Raw genomic sequence first — 27,942 nt, 5'->3', positions numbered from 1 at the left:
GCTTAGTTGGAAGCAACAAAGAGACAGAAATCAGCTAGGAAATGGAGGGGGAAGCGAAAGAGGCCAAGGAGAGGCTTGTGCAGAGGGCTACCTGTTGGAGCTCCTGGATCCGCCGCTGGAGAACCTCCAGGCTGTCACCTTGGAAGTGGAAGAAGCCAAAGACGGAGAGAGCCTATCCGGGGAACGGGGAAGGAAGAAAGAGAGGAAGGGAGCAGGAGAGGGGAGCCCAGAGGAGACAGAAGGAAGAGGAAGAGAGTGAAGGGAGGAAGGAAGGAAGGATCTCGCGGCCCTGGCCTAAGTCCCTCCCAGGAACAAGCTCCCACAAATTCCAGGAGACAAAAGTTGAACAGTGACAAAGTGAGCGAAGAATGGGATGCTAGGCAGGTTGTACAGCTCGAGTATTTGTGAACACAGTTATAAGACAGTGGCGTAGCGTGGGGGGTGCAGGGGGTGCCGGCCGCACCGGGCGCAACATCTGGGGGGGGCGCTCGCACTCGCAGCTCTCTGCCCCTACCTGGCTCACTCTCTCTCTCTCACTGCAGTGCTGGCTGTGCGAATCCGATCCGAGCCGCCGGGTTGCCGCCCACTGTGGAGGGGAGGGTGCCAGGCGTGCGGTGCGGTGCGGAGAGAGAGCGAGGGACTATCTGGGGGAGGGACAGTGCAGCGGGGGGGGGGGCAAATTACTTGCCTTGCCCCGGGTGCTGACAACCCACGCTACGCCACTGTATAAGAATTCTATGGTCTCAAATATAAACTGAATGTTATGAATGTACAAGGCAAACACATACATAAGTATATAAACCATGTGTCTGAAATAGTACAGGAGAGCAATCCTGAAGCCATTTTAACTCTCCCAGTGACTTCAAATATTCCTCTGCAGTAAAGGAGGAAAATGGGAAAAGCCTTTCCATTGTCTTTTGCTTACAAATCCTGTCTTAAGGGTGTATTTGTGTACTAATAGGGCAAGCCTCCAAATTGGACTTAGGAACTAAACTATTAACCATCACAAAAGAATGGCCAGGCTACCCAAGTAAAGCAATCAGTGACCACTGTCAGCTCTCCTGGCAAACAGGATTTCTGTTGTAGACTGCCTCTTTCTGTGATGTATGTATGATGTTTTAGGCCGTGGTCTTGAGCTACAAGGTGGGCAATTTCAAAACTCTTTATAGGGGCTTGCGCACCGTTCTCCTCCCTCCTGCGTGTGGTGAGTGGGGACCCTCTTGCAACAGCTGAATAAAGATCAGGCTTCTCAATATTCTCTGGTTGGCCTCTGTTATTTTCTCCTACGGATAGGGAACCCACTTAAGGACTCTATATGGGCTCCTGGATACCTCATAAGGGAAAAGGAGAAGTTTTTTCTTATAACAGGTACTTAGATGGTACACTTGTTCAATGCAACGTGAGAACACCCCTACTGTAACTTCTCAAAAGTGTGCCCTGTCTGCGGTCCTGCGTACACGCTCACCGAAACATGAAACTAGGCGAGCACAATCCCTTGCAAACGTGTAGAGCTGGCTTCTATGCGAAGGAGTAGCGAGGAACAAGAATAGCCTTAGGCACGTGCCGAGTGGCTTTGCTTCACGGCTGAGTAAGGGCAGACAACCCTAAGATGAAGCATCGTTAGGGCTTTTATTTTGGAGCAGTGGGGACAGATTCCAGCTAACATCATCTGCCTCTCCCATCCTGGGCCCCTTTTCCCTCTCCTCCTTGAGTTCAACACTGATGTTTTCAGTGGTGGGGAGGCCTCTCTGAAGCCCATCGCCCCCTATTCTTCTGAGACTCACCTGTGGGGGCAAGCGGCCTCCTTCTTTTTCCCAGGTGATGGTGGCAGCAGGGGAGCCTCCTGCTCGGCAGTAGAGCCTCACGGTGCTCCCTTCGTGGACCTCTGTCCGTTCCGGGCTCACCTGCACTTGCGGGATGCTGGCACCTGAGGAAGAGCAGAGCGGCAGGTAAGCCCACCTCTTCCCCTCCAATTGCCCCCCCCAGCCCCTCTTGACCTGGCCTAGGGAAGGGAGCAACCCCCCAAGATACTTGACAGAGATGGCTGCCAGGTGGATTTGATTTAAATCAAATCGATTTAAATCACTAGTCAGTAAGACTTGATTTAAATCAGGCATAGGCAAACTCGGGCCCTCCAGATGTTTTGGGACTACAACTCCCATCATCCCTAGCTAACAGGACCAGTGGTCAGGGATAATGGGAGTTGTAGTCCCAAAACATCTGGAGGGCCGAGTCTGCCTATGCCCAATTTAAATCATTTTTTTTTTTAATAGAAAGACTCATTTTTGTTGGTATCATCTTAATATTGAAAATCAAATGAAGGTTTCATTTTTGGAATAATAAATTTTCAGAGTAGTTTTTACAGTTATATCAAAAATTACTGATTTGGTTATACTATCAGACAGTGGTTTTTTTCTGGGGATACGCAGGGGTACACATACATTTTGTGAATTTTTGTCCATTTACTGTATTTATTTTTCCTGATTTGAACTATAAAATGGTGATTTTCTTGAGTCAAAATGAGAGTACCCCTAAACATTTTTTTAGAGGGGGAAAGGACTGCTATTAGAAATACATAGACTGATAACGATGAAATTATTGTGAGGTTTAATAAGTTAACTGTTTATATTTGGACAACTTTTCTGCTGTACTTTATCCGAAGGAGAAAAATAATCATTTCCTTAATAACAATTTAAACAATTTATTTAACTAAAATAATAACATTATAGCAGATGCATCCATGGTTGTTAACTGATGTGGTTAAACAATTAAAAAAAAACTTAGACTGAGTTTTAGCACACATGAAAAACTTAAAACAAATCCTCACTTCCTGATGAATAGCCTTTGGACTATAATGTAACTTAATTGGAAAACTATCTTTAGATAGGTTTTTCCTCCAAAAGCATTTTATTTTAAAAATTTAATGATTTAAATTTTAAAAATCTGACTTTTTTTATTTATTTTTTAAAAAACTTTTTTTTTAATCATTTATTTTTAGCCACCCTGATGGCTGCCCTTTCTGTCAATGAAGCCAGAGCGGCAAGAGAAAAAGGGCTTCTTTTCTCTGCCCACAACTAGGTAATATTATTAGCAGTGCTGGCTCCAGACTCCCCACCAACTTGGGTGACTTTAAAAGAAGATTAGACACATGGAGGAAGATAACGTTATCAGTGGCTGAACAAGGTGGGTTCCCTTTGGCCTGACCTGGGCGCAGGAGGACTATCTCCACCTGCAGGGGCACATTCGGCACCCCCAGAGACGGGTCAAATGGATGGCGTGCCACCCACTTCTCGCCCGGGCACAACGTACTGTGTACTTGTAAGAAGGCACGGGCCATATGTTGTCCGGCGCTATTCCGCACACGGCACAAATACTGGGCTTCGTCGGAAGGCTCCACTGCCGGGAAGCGCAGGATCCCGCCCTGGATGATGGCCTTGGAGGAGATGACGCCCCCTTGTCCACCTGATAGAGAGAAGAAGAAGAAGAAGAAGTGTTTGGACTTGATATCCCGTCTTTCACTCCCCTTAAGGCAGGCATGGCCAAACTTGGCCCTCCAGATGTTTTGGGACTACAACTCCCATCATCCCTAGCTAACAGGACCAGTTGTCAGGGATGATGAGAATTGCAGTCCAAAAACTTCTGGCGGGCTGAGTTTGGCCATGCCTACAAACAGCTAAAAAGGGACGTGGGTGGCACTGTGAGTTAAACCACAGAGCCGATCACAAGGTCGGCGGTTCGAATCCCCGCAAGGGGGTGAGCTCCCGTTATTCGGTCCCTGCTGCTGCTGCCAACCTAGCAGTTCGAAAGCACATCAAAGTGCAAGTAGATAAATAGGTACCGCTCCAGTGGGAAGGTAAACGGTGTTTCCGTGCGCTGCTCTGGTTCGCCAGAAGAGGCTTAGTCATGCTGGCCACATGACCTGGAAGCTGTCTGCGGACAAATGCCGGCTCCCTCGGCCAGTAAAGCGAGATGAGCGTGCAACCCCAGAGTCGGTCATGACTGGACCTACTCAGGGGTCCCTTTACCTTTACAAGCAGCTAACCATCTCCTTTTCCCTTCCTCCCCCACAACAAACACTCTGAGAGATGAGTGAGGCTGAGAGACTTCAGAGAAGTGTGACTAGCCCAAGGTCACCCAGCAGCTGCAGGTGGAGGAGCTGGGAATCAAACCCGGTTCACCAGATTACGAGTCCATTGCTCTTAACTACTACACCACACTGGCTCTCAGAGGAGAGAGAGGAGTTATTATTTTTCCCCCAATTTGTTATGGATCACTTCCCAATACTCTTTTACCCTTTTACAAGTCCAGGTCCCCTGGAAAATTCCTGGGGATGCCCGAGGGAAGGTGACTTTTCGGAGACAGGGACCACGGCGTCACCTAGCCGGAAGCTTACCAATCCATTCCACCATGGGCTCTGGGCTCCCGGTAGCGATGCAGCGGAACTCGGCCGCTTGTCCTGGCTGGACGCTCAGCTGCGAGGGCTCAATGGTGGCCATGGGGTGGACCGCGGGTCCAGCTAAATTGGGTAGAGGAAAGTTTAAGGCGGGTCTGGGAAGCTGGGGTGGGAGTCCATGCCGGTGGCCATTTCAGAACAGGGATGGAGAAAGGCTCGTGTGCTGTGCCCTCTAGACCCCGCAGAATCAGGAAAGGAACCGAGCATGCACAAGCAAATGGATGCCACCCTAGACATGAAGTATGCATGATACTGATGACTGCAGTGCAGGGTGGTGGGTGGGTGTAGGAAACAGGAGTGTCAACAACCCATCGCCCATGCCATCGAAACCCATGCAGAAGAGGAGGAGAAAGAGGTGGATAAGACTCCAGCGCGAGGGTATGAAACCGAAACCTTGCAGCGATGGACGATGGGGCATGCAAGTGGGGCCAAAACCGACTTACAGGGCCTGTGGCCTTCTACCACTTCTACAGGTCCGTAGAACATCTGGGTCTTAGACGGAGCTGCGGGCGAGGGAGAGGGACGTGAAAACCAGGCCCAGGGAGGATGAGGGCCTGGCCAATGGGCACCCAAGGGACCGTTATCCAAAGCTAGAGATCCTTGCTTAGTGGATCAGAAATGGATTGTCCCTGGAGATGTACCATATTGTCCTGAATATAAGCCCCACCTTTTTCCCTCCAAATTCCGACCGTGAAAAGTTAAAGTGCGGCTTAAATTCATGACCTTACAAAAACTGGATTTACGGTCACGCTGTAGGATTTCCTTCTACGTTTGCCATTTATTGGTGTGAATGCCTGCGAAATTTTAAGGGAGATGCTTATATTCGGATATTGTCTTTCTTTTCTCCTCCCCCTTCTTGAATTTTAAAGGTGCGGCTTATTTGCGGGTGCGGCTTGTATTCAGGCCAATATGGTATGTTGGGGGCTGAACAAGGGACCCTCTGCATGCAAAGCAGCAGCTCTGCCACAGAGCTACTGCCTCACACTAAAAATAAAGAAAGCCTCTGGTCTCCATGGTACTGAGAAAGTCAGAAACAGGATCTAAGTTAAGGTCCACCTAGCTCAGTACTGTCTACACTGGTTGGTAGCAGCTCTCCAAGTTTTCAGATGGGGATCCTTTCCCCCAACCCGGAGAAGCAGCCCAGGATTGAACGTGGGACCTTCTGCATGCCAAGCAGCTGCTCTAGAATTGAGCCGTCCCTTCAGTCCCTTCAGACCCGGGACTGCAGGGAGCGGTCTTCTACGGAGCCCCTCCATCCCAGTATCGTCTGCACTGACTGGCAGAGGCTCTCCTGGCTTCCGAGCAGGAGAAAGGAGGTGAATGGACCTCTCTGATCCCACCGCCTGAACCCCCAACTCCCATTACCCCCAAGAAGCAACAGGTGGGAGCCATCTTTTGTGACATTTTGGCAGAGACGAGCGTGCTCAGTTGCCGGGTGCCCAGGGCTACGAGAGCAGCCTGTGGCCAGGTGGGCGAGCGTTGGGTGTCGGTGTTAAGCTACGATCCGGCTGTGCCTGCAGCCTTGAAGCACCCTGAGCATGCAGCCCCCTTTCTCTGTCCCTACCTTGCACGTAGAGGGTGGCGACCCCTTCGTCCATGTCGAACATGTTGGACCCTGTGCAGACATAGATCCCGGCGTCCTCTGGTTGGACGTTGCGTATGGTGAGGATCCCGTTGAAGTCCATGGCCCGGCTGGGCAGCTTCCCATTGTTCTGGCGTGTCCATACCAGGGTGTAGGCAGGAGACTGGGGGTGGGCAGCCAGGGGAGGAGAGAGTTGGGACTCCAAAGACAGGCAGCTTTTCAACAGGTAGCGTTACCTCTCTACCAGCCTCCTCCCCGCCCCCAGCTTTTGACACCAGAGATGTAACAAATTTAACGATGATAATAAGAATAATAGAATGATGATGATAAAAATAGTAACAAAGCACATTTGTTTTTAATGTGCACTTTCATACAAGAATTTGTTTTTCAACATGCAACATGTATACGGACATTTCTTTCAATGTGTTGTATGAAATTTGTATGTCGCTCGATTATAAGAAAACCTCTACAAGTGGTTTTTAAAAAATATGGAAGAAAATATTAGAACTCTCCACTGGAAACATAAACAGGTATGTAAGAAGATTCAATGTATTTTTTAAAAAAGGTAAAGGACCCCTGGACGATTAAGCCCAGTCAAAGGCAATTATGGGGTTGTGGAGCTCATCTCACTTTCAGGCTGAGGGAGCCAGCATTTGTCCACAGACAGCTTTCTGGGTCATGTGGTCAGCAAGACTAAACCACTTCTGGCACAAAGGAACACCGTGACGCAAACCAGAGCAAATGAAAACACTGTTTAACTTCCCACTGCAGAGCTACCTGTTTATCTAATTGCACCAGTGTGCTTTCAAACTGCTAGGCTGGCAGGAGCTGGGGCAGAGCAATGGGGGCTCACCCCGTCGCGTGGATTCGAACTGCCAACCTTCCAATCGGCAAGCCCAAGAGGCTCGGTGGTTTAGACCACAGTGCCAAATCAATGGTAGCTAATAAGAAATAAAACACACATAAGGTTTGACGTGTCTGGAGAGGTTTGCCTGAACAAAAATGCTTTTAGCAGGTGCCAAAAAGGGCACAGCAAAGGCATCTGCCTGATGTCAATAGGCAGGGAATTGCAAAGTGCTATCACATTAAAAAGCTGATTTCTTGTTAGAATTCCTGCTCTATGATTGCAGTCATAGGATTGCCGTCTATCACATGACGGTATATGTTTTGACTCCACAGAGTGGGAAGTGACAGAGACAGGATGTTTGTGTTACTGTGTTCCGTGAAGTGGGACTTCTGTCCTTTGTCCTGTTTCTCTTTGCCATCTGATGCTAGAGAGAGAGGGAGCCATGTTGCAGTGCTCCGTGTGTGTTTATATGTAAATAAAGTAGATTAGCAAAAATGCTGAGTTGCTGAGGTCTGTTACGGAAGCTGCAAAGACTCCGCAGATCCCTAAGTGTGCCGATGTCTGTGGGCATCGGTTGCTGTGATGTTCGGGCAGAAGAAAGATTTTTTGTTAGGATATTTCCGTTCCACCTTAAAAGGGAGCAGGATGTTTGTGTCACAGCCTGCGTATTTCCTGTTTTCACAGGATGTTTCTGTTGTGTCTTTGCTTTCGTTACTCTCTATGCCTGAGCACTGAAGCAGGCAGCCATTTTTTTTCTTTAAAAAGAATGGGAAAAAAGGCATCTTGTTAAGTATGTTATCCAAGTACACACATGTCCAGAAAAACATTTAGCTCCAACAGTATCACTAAATGTAGCATTAAGCCCTGATTGATTCCATACTACATACACTGACTTCATCTGTGTGCAGAATTTTACATTTTTAAGCTCCCGAACGAACGACCGGGAGGGAGAGAACATGCGAGTCGTGCATGTGTCTCTACCAGGATCCTACTCGAGTGTAGGACGAGCCCCTGACAATTCTTACAAGTGCGGAATGAGGATTGAGTGGTTAAATGAAGAAGGGTGAGAACCGTGTATGCCACCTGGAGCTCTTTGAAGCAAAAGGTGGGATGTACAGGAACGCAAGGAAGCAAATGAGCACACAACGGCCGAAGGAGCTCACCTTGCTCTTGGCCGTGCAGACAAAGGTGACGTCTCCCCCTGGCTTCACGCTCTGCACCTTCTGCTCCTCCACGGTCACTGTGATGGGCTTGCTGGGGCCTTCTGCAGAAGCAGAGAGAGATGTGCGAAAGACTCCCTCGTGGCCTTCTCCTTGCCAAGATCCGTGGCCTTCCTTGGATGCCGTCCCGCTTCCTCTCCCCAGCCCCGTTTCCGGAATCCTCTCCCCAAGGAAATGCGCCAGGTGCCATCGCTGGCAACTTGCCTATTTTCCCCAGCCTTTGGCAGCAAAAGGAGCCTCAGACATGGTCCGTTTAGTGGGGTGGGAGGGGAGGAGTGATGCCCTCTCAACTCCTGCGGCTCCCATCAATTGGCACCCACTCCTTCCTGCCCCAATCTCAAGCTCTGCACCTTTACAAGCTCTTCCCGGCAAAGGAAGTTCACTCCTAGCAAGAAGGTGTGTCTCACCTGTGACGACCACCTCAGCACGGCTGGCATTGCTGAACTGCGGGTTCCGGCATGTGCAGATGTAGACGCCGGCTTCGGAGGGCTGGATGTTGGGGAAGTGGAGCTCCAGCCCTGGGGAGGAAATGAAGGGAGATGGAGACGAGCTTGGAAGGTTTCCCAAGGGTCATCTAGTCCAACCCCCCTGCAGGCCCTCCTTTTTTTCTATTATTATTATTAGTAGTAGTCGTAATCATATCTGAAGGCGCCCTGTTTAGGGAAGTTTTTAATGTTTGACGACTTATCATGTTTTTAATATTCTGTTGTGAGCCGCTCAGAGTGGCTAGGAAAACCCAACCAGATGGGCAGGGTATAAACAAATTATTATTATAATTATACATAAATAAGAATAAAAATGTGCACCCCACCACTGAGACCGTTCCATTGTAACTATCCAACCTCCCAAAATTTCAACACCTCCTGCGATGGCTAGACCCCTTTCCATTTTAACAGTACAAATTCTACAAGCACCTTCCATATCTCTTCAAAGTCATTTCTCCTGCATATTCCCTGTCTTACCTTAATGTCACATGTCAATTTATCATTCAAAGCTATATCCCACACCTCTTTATACCATTCTTCCATTTTATATTCTGCTTGCCCCTTCCACTTCCTAGCTATCATAATGCGTGCAGCTGTCAATAAATTAATTTGTGAGCAAGCCCTTCATAGCCTGCAAACCTTCCACCCCATTGTAAATGGATAAAAATGCTACCTCTGGACTTTCAGTTAGCTTTAACCCAGTGATTTCTGTTATCTCCTTAAACACCCTTTCCCAGAAAAATTGTACATAATTTACAGAAGGCTGTCTTTGGGAGGGAGTCTGTGCGTAAGTGTTATGGTGGGTAAGGAGGGGACACACATACAATTCTCCACTGAGGCAGCGTATGAATGGAGGTAGCCGTCTTCCTTTTAAGCAAGACCGAGCGGCTCAGAATTTATTCATTTACCAAGCCAGGAGAAAGTTTCCACCCTCCCCCTGAAACCCTGATGGTAACTGTCAGGCTGCTGCCAGCGACTCCCGGCTGGTTGCCCGGGAACGTACAAAGACAAGGGAATGTTTCTTGCTGTCCACTTTTTATTCCGTATCTACAGAGAGAGGCTATAGAACCTAGCCTCTTGGATAATGGCGTTGTCCTGAGTGAATCTCCACCCCCCATCTCTCCCACTTCCTCATTCGTCACTTCTATGGGTGCTGCTATGTGACCTCAGCCTTTGAGCTCTTTGCTCCCCTACTTTCAAGGTTCGCCGGGTTCTGGGAGGGGAAGTCTGGAATGCTTTCTAAAGACACTGTTTCCATTAGCTGTCGCCCCCCCGGGCACTTCCTCTTCCACCTCCTCCTCTCACATTATTTCCCAACTTTCCCTCTCATCTGCCTCTGAGTGGCAACCTCCCTCATACTCCTGTTGTGAATCTAAACTGTCGCCCTCTTCCTCCTCTCTGGAAGAGTCAAACTGGGGATGCTGTTTCAGCCATTCCTCCTCTGCCCAGTCCCTGACAGTAACCCACCTTGCTGCCTGCGCTGGGTGGTGCTGGGCACGGGGCGCCCGTCCTCACGGGACCAGTAGAAATAGTGTGGTGGAGCCCCGCTGACGTGACAACGCAGGGTCACCTCGCTGCCTTGCGAGACGGCGGTCCGCGGAGGGTGGACTTGCACGACGAGGCCTGGCTGGTCTGGAGTACCTGCGGAGTTGAGAAAGGCTCAGATTAGGGCAGCCGAAATGATGGAAGGGATGGGGCTGTTAGAATTCCTGCTCTATGATTGCAGTCATGGGATTTGTGTCTTTCACATGACGGTGTATGTTTTGACTCCACAGAGTGGGAAGTGACAGAGACAGGATGTTTGTGTTACTGTGTTCCGTGAAGTGGGACTTCTGTCCTTTGTCCTTTGTTCTTTTTCTCTTTGCTGTCTGATGCTAGAGAGAGAGAGGGAGCCATGTTGCAGTACTCCCTGTGTGTTTATATGAAAATAAAGTAGATTAGCCAAAATGCTGAGGTCTGTCACGCATGATGGGCAAACTCTGCAGATCCCTAAGTGTGCCAGTGTCTGTTGGCATCGGTCGCTGTGATGTTCGGGCAGAAGAAAGCTTATGAAACTCCCGAACAAATGACCAGGAGGGAGAGAACATGCCACTCAGGCATGTGCCTCTGCCAGGGACCAACTCGAGTGTAGACTGAACTCCTGATGGGGCAACCGCTCTAGGAAGAAAGGTTTAGGGATAGAATGGTATGCAAAGATGCATGCCCAGGAGGAAGTGGAGAAAGAACATATTTTTTTCCAAAAGAAAAACTGTAATTCTAATTATTTTGGGAATTATAGGGACAGAAACGTAAAGAGAAAGAAGGTTCTTTCAATCATATGTGGTGGTCTTGTAGTAAGGTTAAAGCTTACTGGGAAAAGATATATAATGAAATGAAAAGGGTGTTTAAAATAACCCTTGTTTAAAAAAACCAGAAGCTTTTCTATTGGGAATTATAGGGAGAGAAATACCTAAACTTTATAGAAACTTATTCATGTATGCTACTACTGTACAGCGGCAAGAATGTTACTCGCCCCAAAATGGAAAGAAGCAGAAATCCCAGAAAAGCAAGAATGGATAAAAAAAACTTATGGCACATGCAGAAATGGCGAAACTTACCGGAAAAATAAGAAATCAAGAAAACAAACTTTTTATAAAATAATGGAAATGGTTTCTGGCAGGCTTCTGGTTGGCCAATATGAGAGCAGGATTCTGGGCCAGATGTGCTGCTGGCCTGACCTGGCGGGCTCTTCTATCTATACACAGCAACCCTTCGCCGCTGGCAATGTGGCGTGTGCAATGTGTGTGTGTATTAAGGCAGAGGCCAGCTGGCGGACCTCATACTCACCCAGGGACACACACTTCTGCCCACGGATATTGGGGTTTCCTGTGTAACCTGGAGCACACCTGAGAAGGGAGCAAGAGAGAGAGACAGGTGAGAGTCACACCTCTGGGAAAGAGACCAGTCAGTGGCCCTAACAGCGGTGACAGAAGAGTAATTGAGAGTTAGATGTTGGGAAAACGCCCTGGGAAGACTGCAAAGTCTCCGGAGCGTTCCCCGGTGGCCCTCTCTGGCTGTAAATCTTCCTTCACTCCAGACTAGCGACCTTTCTCTCCTGAAAAGAGCACACCAATCTTCTGGTATATCATAGCAGAAGAAAGACTCAATCGTAGTTCTAAAACTGTGTGATGTGAAACACAAGAGCAGTCAAGTACAACCTTCCTAGAGTGAACTTGTTTACACATGGGGAGGAATGTTTGTCCAATCAGCAGGTAAACTTCCTGTTTCCTTCTGGGCTGGGACAGACTGGGCTGGGACAGACTTCCTCTGCATGTGACTAGAGGTGGGTGTGGCCTCACCTGTGCAGGTAACGACAAAAGCACAGGGTAGGGCAGCCATCTCCCTCTCTTTGACTACATGCATCGAAGAAGCAACATCTGCTTAGCCAAAGATGCCCTCTTGGCTTCCAGCCAAGAGAGGACAAAGGGACTGTCTCCTTATGAGATAGTTTCCAGGTGTATGTTACTTTTCTAAGCTAAGTCTGCCTTCTGGGATCCTATTGTGAACAGAATGATATGTGAGTAAAATCTTTTAATACTTTTGTAGAAGACTGTGCTGTGTCTTATCTTTTATGAGGGAATAAGGGGAAAATACCAGAACAGTTATTATAGAGGCTTTAGCGAGCCTGAGCAAACGCATCCGCTGCAAGTTTAAAAAGGGGAATGTTACTCTGCTAAATTGTGAACTTGTTAACACAAGTTGGAAAGGCTATTATCAGACAATATATCCTCTCCTGCATCCCTGAACATTCCCACAAAAACTACTTTATTTACAGTCTTATATACAGAGACTCCATCAGTACGTCTGCGCTCTCTGAACACCAGTACAGAACCTCGACACACACTGAAGCGAAACCAACTTCCAATAGTACTCAGAAGGAAGAAATAATACAGATTTCCTTTCTCACGCTCTCTCAAACACTCACATGATGTATACAAGTAATAGTAAAACTCGCTGTAGCAGCTCGGATAGATAAAAATCCTAACATTAGGGCAGATCCACAACCCAAAGGGCTACTGAGCTACATCCCTGCCCGTCCGCCAGGCAGTTGGATACTCACTGCTCGCAGTATTGGCCGGTGTAGCCCGGCTCACAGGCTGTGCAGCGGTAGCCTCCGCCCCCCAGGCTCTCACACGTCCTTGAGAACCTGGAAAAAATAAAATAAAGTAAGGAAGAAGAGTCAGGAGGTTTAAAGGATATCAGAAGAGTCCATCTAACTCGGCCAACCAGATGCCCCTCAGCAAGGAAGCCCCTGTTAGAAGAGTTTTAAGGTCCAAAATATAGAATATTCATAAATGCACACATATCTAAATATATGAACCATGTGTCTCAAAGAGTACGAGAGGGCAATCCTGAAGCCATTTTGACTCTCCCAATGACCTCAAATATTCCTCTGCAGTAAGAGAGGCAAATGGGGAAAGCCTCCCCATTGCCTTTTTGCTTGCAAATACTGTCTTAAGGGTGTATTTGTGTATGAATAGGTGGAGCCTGTGACCTGGATTCAGGAACTAAAATATTAAAAATCACAAAAGAATGGCCCGGCTGCCCAGATAAAGCAATCAGTGACCGCTGTCAGGTATCCTGGCAAACAGGATTTCTGCTGAAGACTGCCTCCTTCTGTGATATATGTATTTTTTTGAGGGGTGGTCTCCGGGAAATTTCAAAAGTCTATATAAGCCCCAATGTTCTGGGTCCCTCCTCCCTCCTGTGTGTGGTGAGTGAGGACCCTGTTGCAACAGCTGAATAAAGGTCAGGCTTACTAGCCTCTTTGCTTCTCAATATTCTCTGGTTGGCCTCTGTTGTTTTCTCCTACCGAGAGGGAACCCACTTAAGGGCTCTGGAATAGCCCATAAGGGAAAGGGAGAAGGTTTTCTTATAACACCCCCAAGCAGTAATGCTCTCCCCATTTGAGATTTCCAGGGACTGGAAATTGAAGGTAGACTGCCCCTGGATAGGGAGAGTCCATCTATCTAGGTGCCCCCATGGGAAGAGAAAATAAGAAAAGCCCTGTTGAATCAGACACATCTTTGTCCAGCATCCTGTTCTCACGGGGGCCAACCAGCTGCCTCAATGGGAAGCCCAAAAAACAGAGCATAGTCATTGTGGCTACTAACCCTTCATAGCTTTTTTGGGGTGTGTATATATATATATATTTCAATTTTCTGTTTTACAATTCAAAGTACTCATTTTTACATCCTTGAAATATCCGTGACTTCCTTTTTTTCTCTTTCCACGGTTCATTTTACATATCATAAATCCCTGCATATTTTACAGAAACTGCACCATTCTGAATGCCATTATTGCATCCATCACAGCTTATTTACACTGTTGAATTTCTCTTAATGCTGCCAGTGTTTTCAGCTATACACAATGATTTCCCATATATTCAATAAACGTTTCCCAATCTCCTCTAAACGTATATTCTTCTTGCTCTCTTATTCTATATGTCAGGTCCACAAGCTGCGCATATTCCGTCAGTTGCCATTCTTCTTTGGCTGGGACCTCGCTCGTTTTCCATTTTGGGGCTGACAAAACCCGGGCCGCAGTAGCGGCATACATAAATAACCTTTTTTGACACCAGGGAATGTCAGTCTGAATTATCTCCAACAGAAAGGACTCTGGGTTTTTTGGGGAAAGTCCTTTTAAACATTTTTTTCAATTCATTATGGACCCCTTCCCAATACTCTTTTGTAACCCTTGACAGCTTTATCCACCCGGAGTGGCTAGCTAAAGCAGATTCGCTCCCCCTGCCCACAAATCCACATCCGCTGCTAGCCCATCCTGAAACCCAGTCTAACCCCCATCTACTCAGTCTCTCTCTCTCTCTCTCTCTCTCTCTCTCTCTCTCTCTCTCTCTCAATGAGCCAAAATCGTACTGGTTTTCCGGATCCGTCAGCGGACAGGCACAGGGCTGGCAGTCCTCTGGGGTTCCAGCAGTAGCATCTCCGTAGAATCCGGGGGCACACTTCTCACAGAACTCCCCAGCAGCATGATGAAGGCAGCTCTGGGAAGGGCAAATCATTTAATGTGTCAGCACGAATAGACGTTATTAAAATTACTTGAAGAAACATGGTTCCAACAATAACACTTGGCTGTGTTTAGACTGATTTCGCAGACAGAGGTACAGTGGTACCCCGCAAGACGAATGCCTCGGAAGACGAAAAACTCGCTAGACGAAAGGGTTTTTCATTTTCTGAGGTGCTTCGCAAGACGGATTTTCCTAAGGGCTTGCTTCGCTAGACGAAACGGCCCTGCCTCTCGTGTCATGGCGACGGTCACTGCACGCACGCACGCTCGCTTCCCCGCTCCTCCGGCTCCCTCTCACCTTCCGGCTGACGGCTCCTCCGGCTCCCTCCCACCTTCCGGCTGACTGTTAGTGCCTCGCGCCGCTGCCCACACCCCTCGCGCGCTCCCCTCAGAGAGCCGTTGCCGCCAGCAGCCAGCGTTGCAGCCAGAGTCGCGCTCCTGAGCCCCGCCGCCCTCCAGCAGCCGCGTCGCACGGTGGCCATAACGCGCGGGTGAGTCTGAGGTACCGGCTGCGGCAGCTGTCCTGCTTCTCCCCGCCCCTCCCCACCGTTGTTAGTGTTTAAATGCAGTGGTGTTTCGCAAGACGAAAAAACTCACAAAACGAAAAAACTCGCGGAACGAATTAATTTCGTCTTGCGAGGCACCACTGTATCCCAAGATGCAGACAAATAATTAAATACAGATCAAAGATAGAAATGGCTGAATTGAAACCGCAAAGAGTAGACGGAAGTCAACAAACCAACAAATTAAAAATGGGATTCAACCCAGTATGAGGGACTTTGTGAGCAGAACACCCTGATACTGGTTTGAATCAACTAAATACTGTTTTTTGTTTGATAGGTAGCTTTAGTTTTGTTAATTTTTTGGTTTTATCATTGTGCATTTTTCTTTTTTTCTTTTCTCTCTCTTTTTATTTCTTTTATATAATACACACTTATTCTAGATGTTTGACAATTTTATTATGGATACTGCAATAACTATCTTAAGTCTAGAAATATCCAATGTAAGATTAGTTTGTGGTTTTTTTGTATGTAACGTTTGTTTAATAAAAGTTAAAAAGGAGAAGTTATTAATATTGCAGTAGTTGTTTAAGGGATTATTATTTTGACCGGAATGTAATTGAAATCCATAAGATTTTGGAATGCAGAAATAAAGTAAATCATCAAGCCATCAATTCTAGCCACCTAAATTATATGAATGATTTGGTACTTGAATGATTGGTATTAGTACAGTGGTACCTCGGGTTACAGATGCTTCATGTTACAGACACTTCAGGTTACAGACTCCGCTAACCCAGAAATAGTACCTTGGGTTAAGAACTTTGCTTCCCACATCCCATTTGGCCGCAGAAGTGGCATACATAAATAACTTTTTTTGACACCTGGGAATTTCAGTCTGAATTATCCCCAACAGAAAGGATTCTGTTGTTTTCCGAAAAGCACTTTTAAACGTTTTCCTCCAATTCATTATGGATCATTTCCCAATACACTTTTACACACAAGTTTATGTGCCTATGGAGGTTGCTCACCGAACAGGCGCCAGTCTCAGGGTGGCAGGAATCTGAATGCCCGTTGCATTCGCACAGTGCACAGTGCCCCAGGTAGAGTCCACCGCCTGTCCGGGTGTAGCCAGCTGCACAATCCTGCAGGAGGGACAGGGTGGCATCAACAAACAGTGCCCCATGAGCCCACATGCCCAGCCTGGCCCAGCAAAGAGACTCACCTGGCAGGAAAGACCCTGGTAGCCTGGTGGGCAGCGGCATTCCTCCACCTCCAGAGCCCGGGGCAGGCTGGTGTAGGTGGGCACCGCGATCTCCATGCTGACACCGGTGATGCCAGCCGACAGCATCTCGGTGGAGTGAGTGGCGCGGATGAGAATCTCGTCCAGGTCAGCCAGGACCATCATGAGGTGCTCCCGGGTGGCTGGCTGGCCATCTGGGCGCTTCCAGTATTGCTGGGGAGAAAAAGGGGGGAAGGTTGATACTGTGAGATGGAATCCATTGGCGCAGTCAAATGCAACATTCCTTATTTTTCTAGAGTGGGCACAAGCAGGGGGGTATCCAGTCAAGGTAACTTGCTGTTCCACTGGTCTGGAGCTTCCTCCCCCTGCATGTGACCTAGGAGTTGATGATGATGATGATATATTATTTATTCCCTGCCCATCTGGCTGGGTTTCCCCAGCCACTCTGGGCGGCTTCCTGCAAAATATTAAAATACAATAATTCATCAAATATTAAAAGTTTCCCTAAACAGGGCTGCCTTCAGATGTCTTCTGAAAATGTCTTCTGAAAGTCAGATAGTTGTTTATTAGCTTGACATCTGATGAGAGGGTGTTCCACAGGGTGGGCTTCACTACTGAGAACGCCCTCTGCCTGGTTCCCTGTAGCTTTGCTTCACATAGTGAAGGAACCGCCAGAAGGCCCTTGGCGCTGGACCTCCATGTCCGGGCAGAACGATGGGGGTGGAGATGGACGTGGCTCTGTCTGACTCCATAAAAGAGCTGAGTCACGCAGTCATTTTCTCAGTCGTTTTGTCTTTCTATTGTCCTGCTTTCGCTGGCATACTGCTCTCCTGCAGCCATTTTGTTATATTAATGTAAATTTTGCTGTTTGCTGGCTCTCAGCCAGCAGCACAGGAATTCAGTCTCCATATGAGACAAACTCACCGTTTCTTTATGTAACTACCAAGTGAAGCCTGCCTTACAGGGATCAAATCGTGAACTGAAATGTGAGTAAACTTGTTACTTTACTCAGAAAGACTCCCATGTCTTTATTTTTTCAAGAGGGATCAAAAGGGGACACCAGGAATAGACTTAACTAAGAGATTCATATGAATCTGCAAACTAGCTTCCAGCTATATTGAGGGGAATCTGCTCTGCTACATCACTTACTAGCATGAGTAAAGGAAGAATAATACTTATTCATTATACCCTTTCCTACTATCCTTAACATTTCCACAGGTACCAACAGAAAGCAGAGAAGCGGTTAAAGCTGACCAAAAGTCCAGAGGTAGCATTATTATCCATTTATGGTGGGGTGGAAGGTTCTCAGGTGGAAGGGCTTGCTCACAAATTTATTGACAGCTGCATGAATTATGATAGCTAGGAAGTGGAAGGGGCAAGCAGAATATAAAATGGAAGAACGGTATAACAGGTGTGTGGGATATAGCTATGAATGATAAATTAGCATGTGCCGTTAAGGTAAGACGGGGAATATGCAGGAGAAATGACTTTGAGGAGATATGGAAGATACGTTTGTAGAATTTGTTCTGTTAAAACGGAAAGGGGTTGTAATGGTTCCAGGGGTTGCTCGTGCGTAAGCCGGTGCTTATGTCCCCGGCTGGGTGCAAACACCTGGCTGGGTTGCCTAAGTGAACCTTTTCTGTCCGGACAGCCACTCACCCGTGGCTGTCTCAATCGCTGGCAGAATCCCTCAGTGGGCGTTTCTTAAACTTCTTCCAGCAAAGAAGCTCTTTGACGCCTAGTCTCCTCCTACTCTCTCTGCACGAAAGCCTTCTGCGCAAGGAGGGCGTGGGCAACGGAGGACCCCTACTCTCCCTGCTGGTCCCAGGCAAGGAGTCATGGGACTGCCTCGCCGCTACCCCATCTGCCCCCCTTCTCCCCTGGTGCTACGCTGATTCTCTTCCCCAGAAGATGGGCTGCTTCTCCCAATCCCTGGATGCTCTCTGGAATCCCTCTGGCTTTTGCTCTCTCCCTCCGGCACTGATGGCAGTTCCCTGACAGGGGTCAAACCAGCACAAGAGGTGTTGAAATTTTGGGAGGTTCGATTCGTTACAATGGAATGGTCTCGGTGGTGGGGTGCACATTTTTATTCTTATTTATTTATGATTATTACTTTGTCAATAGATAGATAGATAGATAGATAGAACAGAAAGCGGGGAATGGGCAGTAATGGAAGTGGCTTCACTGCAACTCTCCCCTCCTGAGGTTTCCTGCAACTGGTATTCAGAAGTATTGCAGCCTCTGACCATTAAGAAGTAGTTCTTGCAGAACCAGATCAGCTCATTTTGCCAGCTGGCAGGCACAGCAAGGGACAGGACAAGTGGCAATGGACAACAGAAACAAGCTGCAAGGTCCGTAAACTTAGATCCATTGCTCCTCCAGTTGCTTTATTTAAGCCAGAGTCGCCCACGTTCTCCACCAAAGCAGCGTCAGTGCTGCCTGCTCCCCACCTCTCTCCCCTTCCCAGGTACAGTGGTGCCCCGCAAGACGAATGCCTCGCAAGACTGAAAACCCACTAGACGAAAGGGTTTTCCGTTTTGGAGGTGCTTCGCAAAACGAATTTCCTATGGGCTTGCTTCGCAAGACGAAAATGTATTGCGAGTTCCTGCGGGGTTTTTTCCCTCCCCCCCCCCCTTTCCCCCAAACCGCTAAGCCGCTTATCAGCTGATCCGCTAAGCCGGCTAAGCCGCTAATAGCGCTAATCCGCTAATGGGCTTGCTTCGCAAGACGGAAAAAACCGCAAGACGAAGAGACTCACGGAAGGGATTCTTTTCGTCTTGCGAGGCACCACTGTATATGGGGCGGCTTCATTGCCACCAAGAGACACATTGCGCTCAGGTGCAGACGGCACAGGGAATCCTCACCTCCTGGAAGATGACCTCAAAGCTCTTGCGTTCCCGAGGCCGCAGCTCCGACAGGTAGGCCACCAAGGTGATGTCGTTGCCCTGGGCGGGTGGGGGGGGGGAGAGGGAGACACCAAAAGAGAATGTAAGAACATAAGAAGAGTTGGCTGGATCAGCGCAGTATCCTGGTCACTGTGATGCCCCCGTCAAGAGCTCGCCATGTGAAAGACAACAATCCCATGACTGCAATCGTGGAACAGGAATTCTAACAGCCCCTAAGGGAAGCCCTTGAGGAGGATTCAAGCCTGGGAGCAACCCTCCTGTAGTTTCCAGCAACTGGGATTCAGAAGAGTCGCTACCTCCTCCCATGAAATCAGAGAATGGCCCTTGCGGCTAGTAGCCACAATGGCTAGTAACCTTATTCAAAAGGTAAAGGTAAAGAACCCCTGGATGGTTAAATCCAGTCAAAGGCGACTATGGGGTTGCAGCACTCATCCTGTTTTCAGGCCGAGGGATCCGGTGTTTGTCCACAGACAGCTTTCCGGGTCATGTGGCCAGCAGGACTAATCTGATGCAACGGGACACCGTGACGGAAACCAGAGCGCACAGAAACGCTATTTACCTTCCCGCCGCAGCGGCACCTATTTATCTACTTGCACTGGTGTGCTTTCGAACTGCTAGGTTGGCAGGAGCTGGGACAGAGCAACAGGAGCTCCCTCCGTCATGGGGTTCGAACCGCCAAGAAATGGTTCAGTGGTTTAGACAGCGCCACCAGCGTCCCTTTTCTTATTCACATGATATTTCTGCTAGAGGCCGCTAAATCCCCCCCCCCCAAAAAAACCCTTTATCTAGTGGCCTCCAAATCAGAGGCATAAATAAACATTTACGGGAGTGGGAAGGCGCAGCAGAGACTGTATTTTTTGAGAATACAAAGGAAAAACCATCTTCCGCAGAAACTGCTGCTTGCCTTCTATCACTGTGCCATTGAGAGCGTGCTCACTTATGGCTTATGTGTGTGGTACGGAAGCTGTACTACCTAGGACAGGATGGGGTTGCGCAGGGTTGTTAAGGCAGCAGAGAGCATTGTTGGCTGCCCACTCTCCACCTTAGAGCAGATTTATGCCACAAGGTGCCATAGGAAGGCACTGGACATAGTAAAAGATCCATCGCATCCTGGTCACTGTCTCTTCGAGCTCTTGCCGTCGGGACGGAGATACAGGACGATGAAGACAAGAACGAGCCGTCTTAAGAACAGCTTCTTCCCCAGAGCGATCTCGGCCCTGAATGGGAAGCCCGGACTTTGAAAGTCATCTAATCTCCCTTGCTGTATTATACTGTATTGTTTAATTAGTGTTTTTATGGAGCAATCAAGTAATTTCGTTGTCCCCGAAGGGGGCAATGACAATAAAGATTTTATTTATTTATTTATTTATTTATTTGTTTGTTTGTTTGTTTGTTTGTTTATTTGATATGTGGGACCCAGGGCTTCCTCCAATCCCAGAAATGAGGGCCTCTGCTGCTGTACAGGTCCTGATGCCCAGTGAGTTCCAGGGGGTGTCCTTGCCCCCACCTCTCTAGCTAAACCTGTACCAACCCAGCCCTCTCTTGAGCAAGCAGGGACTCTTCCTTACAGTGATCTGCACATCAGCGTCCGGCAGTGGGGTGCCTCGTCCTCCGGCATTGTAGGAAAGGGTGTAGCGAAGGCGTCCCCCGTAGGATCCAACCTGCAAATGTGGGGCGAGAGGGGTCAGGTCATTCGATCTTGATGCAGGTCAGGGGCCGCACCCCCAGACAAGTGTCATGCACCCATCGTAAGGCCCACGTTTTGAAATTTTCGACTTTGTAAAAAGTGAATTTCCCTCCACCGTTGCATTTCCCCCAAAATGGTTGAGAACATGGTTCTTCTCTTCCCCTTGCTGCCTATTTCATCCCCACAACAACCTTGCAAGGTAGGACAGACTGGGAAATTTTTAATTTTATTTAAATCAAGTATATAGGAAGATGACTGAACTGAAACCCAAACGAGTAAGACTTCTCTAACCAGACCCAGTTTATACAAAACTAGATACAATATCATCACATTTCATAAAGCCAAATAATAATTAAAAAAACAGACTTTAGGGAGTCTTTCAAAGAAATTGCACCCTGCGCATGGTGGCAAACGGCTTCTGGGGCTAGCATGGCACCCCCAAAAGCAACATGCACCCCCTTTATGCTGCCGTTCACTCGCCCACTCCCTCCACACATTTTAAGCTCTTCTAAAACACAGAAGTCATCAGGAGGGGTCTGCCACAAGCAGTAGGGCACGGCACTTCTTCTGCCCTTTGGTGGTGGGAAGGGCTAAAGTGGGAGGGGCTAAAGTCATAAGTGGGTGGGGCCATCGATGCGACCGACCGGTGCCGCAGGCTACATTCCAACTATGCAGAAACCAATTAAATACACATATTGATGTGTGCCCTCTCTCCATCTTGGCAAGCGAGAGGCGTCACAATTCAAGGACACATCCTGGCCAGGCAAAAGCATGGGGGGGGAGGGCACAGAGAGTCTCAAGGGCTGGAGAAAGAACCTTAGAGGGCCGGGTTAGGCTCCCAAGGCTGGAAGTAACCTGCAACCCTGCTCCGAAGATTTGCAGCTTCTTGGTGCAGAAAACAAAGAGGGTTCTGTGCATGTTGAAGGACTTCAGAGGAGCAATGAAGCTGCTGGATCAAGCCCCCTAATCCAGCACCTTGTTTTCCCAGTGGTCAACCACAGGTCCATTATGGCAAGCCCGCAAACAGGGCCTGATAAAAACAGCAGCCTTCTCCTCACTTGTGATTCCCCACAGCTAGTATTATTCAGAGGCATTGCCGCTTCTGCAAGTGTGTCTATGCGAGAGATGGAAACCCCCCCCCCAGAGCGTTCTCTTTGTGATCCCCCAAGGTACGACCTTCCCTTTATTCCCCCCCCCAATTTTTTATTCATTTTATAACACAACTAAACAACACAAACAGAAAAACAAACAATACAAACAATTTTTTGTCTTATCCTTATTTTTTCTAAACATTGTTAGGTGGGCTTCCCCAAGTCCCCCCATCTAATTTTCATTTTACCTCATCTTTAGCAGTTTACATATATCATAATTTTTAACCATTTTTTTAATCACACTTCTACCATAAAAATCTCCACATTTTATCCTTATAAGTAATACTACAGTGGTGCCTCGCAAGACGAAATTAATTCGTTCCGCGAGTCTCTTCATCTAGCGGTTTTTTCGTCTTACGAAGCAACCCTATTAGCGGCTTAGCGGATTAGCGCTATTAGCGGTTTAGCGGCTATTAGCGGATATTAAAGGCTTAAGGGATTAGCGGATTAGCTGCTAAAAGGCTATTAGCGGTTTAGCGCCTTAGAAAAAGGGGGTGGGGAGCGGAAAAAAATCTCAAGACTCGCAAGACATTTTCGTCTTGCGAAGCAAGCCCATAGGGAAATTCGTCCTGCGAAGCGCATCGAAAAACGGAAAACCCATTCGTCTAGCGGGTTTTCCGTCTTGCGAGGCATTCGTCTTGCGGGGAACCACTGTATTTTAAAATACACTATCTTCTGCTTCTAACCCTACAGCCTATATCCACTTCCAAAGCTATTCTAAGATTTAAATATTAACATATCTTGCTTTATGACCTTCCCTCTAAAGTTGGCACCGGGGGTACAAAACTGCAGTGTCACCATTCATTTCGCAGAATCGTGGTGTTGGAAGGGACCCCAAGGATTGTCTAGTCCCGTAAGTTCCCAACGCCCCACAGGGGGCAATTTGATTTTTAAGGGGGGCAATTTGAGAATGAGCTATTAACAGTTCATGGCCTTTTAGGCTTCCTCCATGTGAAGAGGAGTTCACTTTTTGAATAATAAGAATTATATGTCACTAATAAGAATTATATGTCACTAATAAGAATTATAAGAATAATTATAAGAATAATAAGAATTATATGAGGAGGGAGAAAGGTTGTTTTCTGCTGCTCCAGAGAAGCGGACACGGAGCAATGGATCCAAACTACAAGAAAGAAGATTCCACCTAAACATTAGGAAGAACGTCCTGACAGTAAGAGCTGTTCGACAGTGGAATTTGCTGCCAAGGAGTGTGGTGGAGTCTCCTTCTTTGGAGGTCTTTAAGCAGAGGCTTGACAACCATATGTCAGGAGTGCTCTGATGGTGTTTCCTGCTTGGCAGGGGGTTGGACTCGATGGCCCTTGTGGTCTCTTCCAACTCTATGATTCTATGTCACTAATAAGAATTATATGTCACCTAGTTATATTAGGTGGGGCATGGCCAAAAAAAAAGGTTGGGAACCAGTGGTCTAGTCCAGCAGGAATATGCAGCCGTCCCTCCCATACAGAGATCGAACCTGCAACCTTGGCATTATCGGCACCGCTTAAAGTTTTAAGTGTGTATATGCTTATCGCATTTATAAACTTTAAATTTATTGTTGTACATTGTTTTAAATGTTTGTTTTCCTTCTGGGATTGTACCCCCAAGTGCATTTTATAAGCTGGTCTCCGACCGTAATAAATTATCTATCTATCTATCCATCGGCACCGTGCTCTCTGTCCTCTTTCAGAAGAACACGAGGAACAGCCTGCTGGATGAGGCCAAGGGCATCCTGTTCGCACAGGGGCCAACCTGATGTCCCCATGGAAAACCAGGAACCCAGACTGGAGCTCAAGAGCAACTCTCCCCGTCCTGTGGTTTCCAGCAATTGATATTCCAAACCATTGCTGCTTCTGGCTGTGGGGCAGAGCCCTTGTGGCTAGAAGCCCCTTCCCTCCTTGATTTTGTCTCATCCTCTTCCAAAGCCAGCAAAGACCGTGGCCATGTGCCTATGTGCTGTGCAAAGGACTTTCTTTTGTTTTGATGCCACCGCCATGCAAACGGACACAAGCACAGAGCCCCCGGAATGGCTCTCATCCCTGCCCCTCACCTCCCCCCTACAGTCCATGCAGTTAAGATTACCTTGTCCCCCAGGAAGGGGTCCGGCAGCTTCCAGTAGAAAGCGATTTCGGGAAGGAGAGAGAAGCCCTTGTAGAGTAACCAGTACTGAGACAGAAGAGGAAGATTCAGAGGAAAGTGAGGGGACCAGCTGACAGATGAGGCAAATCTCAAAGCGCACAGCTCTACAACATGTGCCACAGCCAGGCAGGCACCATAGCTCAGAGAAAGACAGAGAGACAGAACCACCACCCACTGCCCAGAACGTGCCCCAGACTCCAAGCCCATGGGGTGGGTGGGGTGCCACAACCACCCACTGACTCTATTACTCAGCCACCCACTCTCCCAAAGAGCTGTCGCAACAATGTTCTCCATCTGCCTGGTTCTCTCTGGCTGCTTTGGACCACAACTCCCATCAGCCCCAAGTTGTGAATTGCAAACACAGAGTCAGGCTTCTGGAACTCAGCGTCCTCCCCTCCTTTGGCAGCAGGTAAGCAAAACAAGACGAAAGGCGTCTCTTACCAGTTAGAAATTTTAATGATCACAGAGAGAAAACAAAGAATCCATTTCCTAGGAACGGCGGTGCTCCCAATTAAGGGTTCCACCCACTTCCTCCCTGGTCACCCACTTCACTTCCGCAACTTGTAACCTGATCTAGCAACCACTGTACTTTCTGCGCTGCCAGCTTTCTGCGATGTGCTTTCTGCGCTGCCAAACATGAGCCCAGAATCATAGATCTGGAATGTTCCCCAATCATCCAGTCCAACCCCTGCCAATGCTTGCTTTGTATCTTCTAGATGATGAGCAATGCCCAAAGCAGGGTGAAGTCCAAGGCAAGAGGGAGAAAAGAGGAGCTAGCTTTGGTACCAATGGCCCCCCAAATTCCACACAGATTTTCCTTTTTTCAAAAATGCCTTCTAGATATTTATTTGCCTCTGCTCTGGACAGCTGTGTGTTTGCTGTGTGGCAGAGCTCTCCCCTCCTCACACACCTCTGCATGCCAAAGCTGCCCACTCTGCCCTGCTTGTGGGTACCTTTTTCGCCTCAGACACCCTGAGGCGGTACTGGGAGGAAGAGAGCAAGTTGCTGGAGGAGTCTGAAGACCTTCTGCCGGGGATTCCTTGTCCCTGGGGCTTGAGGCCAAGAGAAGATGTTCAGTGAGAGGGAAGACAGGAAGGTAGTGGGGAAGAATGGGAGGATGGAAGGATAGGAGAAAGGAGGGCAGGAAGGAGGGGAGGAGGAGGGAAAGGCAGACAGAAAGTTGAAGGGAAAGATGGCAGGGTGGAGGGAAGGAGAGAGAAAAGGAAGGAGGGAAGAACAGAAGGAAAGATGGAAGCAGGCAGAAAAGGAAGGTTGTCTCCTTTTCCCACACAGGGCAGATAGAAAGTCAAAGCTGGGGGGAAATATGGGAGAAACATACGTTCAAAATGTTGTCCATAAGAATATTATAAATTAGTTTGGAGATGGTATCTAACACCAGTCAGATTAAATCAAATAAACAAGGAATATTCGGCGTTACGTTGGAGGGGATGCCAGGAATCCAGGAATTATATTCACATGTGGTGGAGGTGTAAATTTTTTTTGGCAAAAGGGTGTTTAAGGAGATAACAGAAATCACTATGTTAAAGCTGACTGAGAGTCCAGAGGTAGTATTATTACCAATTTACAATGGAGTGGAAGGTTCTCAGGTGGAAGGACTTGCTCACAAATTTATTGACAGCTGTATGAATTATTATAGCTAAGAAGTGGAAGGGGCAAGCAGAATATAAAATGGAAGAACGGTATAACAGGTGTGTGGGAAATAGCTATTAACGATAAATTAGCATGTGCCGTTAAGATAAGACGGAGAATATGCAGGAGAAATTACTTTGAAGAGATACGGAGGGTGTTTGTCGAATTCGTACTGTTAAAACGGAAAGGGGTCAAACAATCGCAAGAGGTGTTGAAATTTTGGGAGGTTGGCTAGTGACAATGGAACGGTCTCAGGAGTGGGGCGCACATTTTTATTCTTATTTATTTCTGATTATTACTTTGTCAAATGAATGCATGAATGAATACATAATTATTATTTTTTTAAGAAAGAAAAGGAAGGTTGGAGAAGACAAAAGGATGGAAGGAAGGGCAGAGGGAAGGAAGGGCAGAATCCCTGGAAAAGGGAATAAGACATAAGCTCTGAGCCCCTCTCCCCCACCCCGTGGTTTGGCCTCCAAACCCAATATGGTCCAGATGAGTATGATTTCAGCCAGTGCGCTGGCAGCGAGCAGGTGTGCCCCAGGACAGGGCCAGCCAGGGAGACCCAGGGCTCCCCTATGAGGCCAAGGAAGGGCAGGGATGTACCTGGGAGCCGGGAGCAGCCGCAAGAGAAGCGGGGAGCACAGGAGCCCTGGCCAAGGAGGCAAAGGAGCGAGGAGGGCCAAGGTGGGCTGCCTGGGCAGCTGAGGGGGTCCGCAGTCCTGCTGGAGGGGGTTTGGGGGCGCCCTCCTCCTTATCCTTGGGAGGAGGGGGTGCCCTGCGGGAGGAGGCCTGCCAGCGGGACAGCATCTCCCAGATTTCAGCATCGCGTCTCAACTGGGCTTCCTGCACCTGAAGGATGGAGGCGAGGGAGTCAGGGAAGGAAGAAAGAGGGGGGAGGAGAGAGAGAGAGAGAGAAACAGGCAGAGCAAAAGAGGACCTGCAGGCCCAGTAAAGGTAAAGGTAAAGGGACCCCTGACCATTAGGTCCAGTCGTGACCGACTCTGGGGTTGCGGCGCTCATCTCACTTTATTGGCCGAGGGAGCTGGCCTACAGCTTCGGGGTCATGTTGCCAGCATGACTAAGCCGCTTCTGGCGAACCAGAGCAGCGCTCGGAAACACCGTTTACCTTCCCGCCAGAGCGGTACCTATTTATCTACTTGCACTTTGATGTGCTTTCAAAATGCTAGGTTGGCAGGAGCTTGGACTGAGCAATGGGAGCTCAACCCGTCGTGGGGATTCGAACCGCTGACCTTCTGATCGGCATGTCCTAGGCTCTGTGGTTTAACCCACAGCGCCACCCACGTCCCTCGCAGGCCCAGTACAGAGAGGTAAAGTCCAGTCAAATTCGACTATGGGGTGCAGTGCTTATCTCTGCTTTCAGCCCGGGGGAGCCTGCGTTTGTCCACAGACAGCTTTTCTGGGTCATGTGGCCAGCATGACCAAACCACTTCTGGCCCAACGGGACATTGTGACTAGTGCCAGAGCGTACGGAAATGCTGCTTACCTTCCCGCCACAGCGGTACCTATTTATCTACTCACGCTGGAAGGCCTGAAAATGATTGGGCATCCTTGAAAAGGACAGAGCTGCCCAACCCAGGACGAAGGCCGCTATCCCCAGCTGGACAGATCCCCATGGAGCCGGCTTTCGCACTCGTTACCTGGGTGGCTCGCCGGACCCGGCCGCCAGAGCTGGGGATCCTGCCAGCTGCCACGTCCTTCCTCAGCTGCTCCTCTGTGAGGGATGTGGAGTTCTGCTGGGGTGGGACACGGGCGGTGGGCATGTTGAAAGCCGGCCGGCCGGCCTCTCACCTGGCCATGCAAAGCTGACAGTCTCCCCACACCCGACTCCCTTGAACATTCACTGTTGCCCCCCCCCCCATGCAGAGGCTCTCCTGTTTGGGGGCTCAGTATGGGGTGCCCATGCAGGGAAGGGAGGGAAAGGCAGACAGGAACACATTAGGAGGGCAAAGTGCACCCCCCCCCAATTTGCACAAAGGGTGGGGGTCTGTTGATCTT

At 48.5% G+C, this 27,942-nt stretch overlaps 1 protein-coding gene across 5 annotated transcripts in view; it reads right to left on the bottom strand.

Annotated features, from left to right (window-relative positions):
* The window catches only part of HSPG2 (heparan sulfate proteoglycan 2), a 223,502-nt gene that overhangs the window by 66,884 nt on the left and 128,676 nt on the right, over window positions 1-27,942 (bottom strand). For 3 of the 5 annotated variants that reach the window (XM_083453540.1, XM_083453541.1, XM_083453542.1), the window contains 20 exons: window positions 27,585-27,680; window positions 26,530-26,775; window positions 25,227-25,325; window positions 24,217-24,300; window positions 20,868-20,960; window positions 19,258-19,338; window positions 16,376-16,606; window positions 16,182-16,295; window positions 14,503-14,630; window positions 12,687-12,773; window positions 11,414-11,472; window positions 10,055-10,228; window positions 8,510-8,620; window positions 8,046-8,146; window positions 6,018-6,198; window positions 4,897-4,956; window positions 4,394-4,516; window positions 3,310-3,462; window positions 1,785-1,927; window positions 92-172 (listed from right to left, as the gene is read on the bottom strand). In XM_083453540.1, the coding sequence (XP_083309666.1) occupies window positions 92-172; window positions 1,785-1,927; window positions 3,310-3,462; window positions 4,394-4,516; window positions 4,897-4,956; window positions 6,018-6,198; window positions 8,046-8,146; window positions 8,510-8,620; window positions 10,055-10,228; window positions 11,414-11,472; window positions 12,687-12,773; window positions 14,503-14,630; window positions 16,182-16,295; window positions 16,376-16,606; window positions 19,258-19,338; window positions 20,868-20,960; window positions 24,217-24,300; window positions 25,227-25,325; window positions 26,530-26,775; window positions 27,585-27,680 (2,445 nt within the window). The remainder of the gene's footprint in view (window positions 1-91; window positions 173-1,784; window positions 1,928-3,309; window positions 3,463-4,393; window positions 4,517-4,896; window positions 4,957-6,017; window positions 6,199-8,045; window positions 8,147-8,509; window positions 8,621-10,054; window positions 10,229-11,413; window positions 11,473-12,686; window positions 12,774-14,502; window positions 14,631-16,181; window positions 16,296-16,375; window positions 16,607-19,257; window positions 19,339-20,867; window positions 20,961-24,216; window positions 24,301-25,226; window positions 25,326-26,529; window positions 26,776-27,584; window positions 27,681-27,942) is intronic. The other 2 variants (XM_083453544.1, XM_083453543.1) reach the window with 2 other exon arrangements.

Source organism: Podarcis tiliguerta, assembly GCF_965153285.1.
Source record: "Podarcis tiliguerta genome assembly, chromosome: 8".
Classification (NCBI taxonomy): Eukaryota; Metazoa; Chordata; class Lepidosauria; order Squamata; family Lacertidae; genus Podarcis; species Podarcis tiliguerta.
This window is presented reverse-complemented; position numbering and strand designations above follow the sequence as displayed.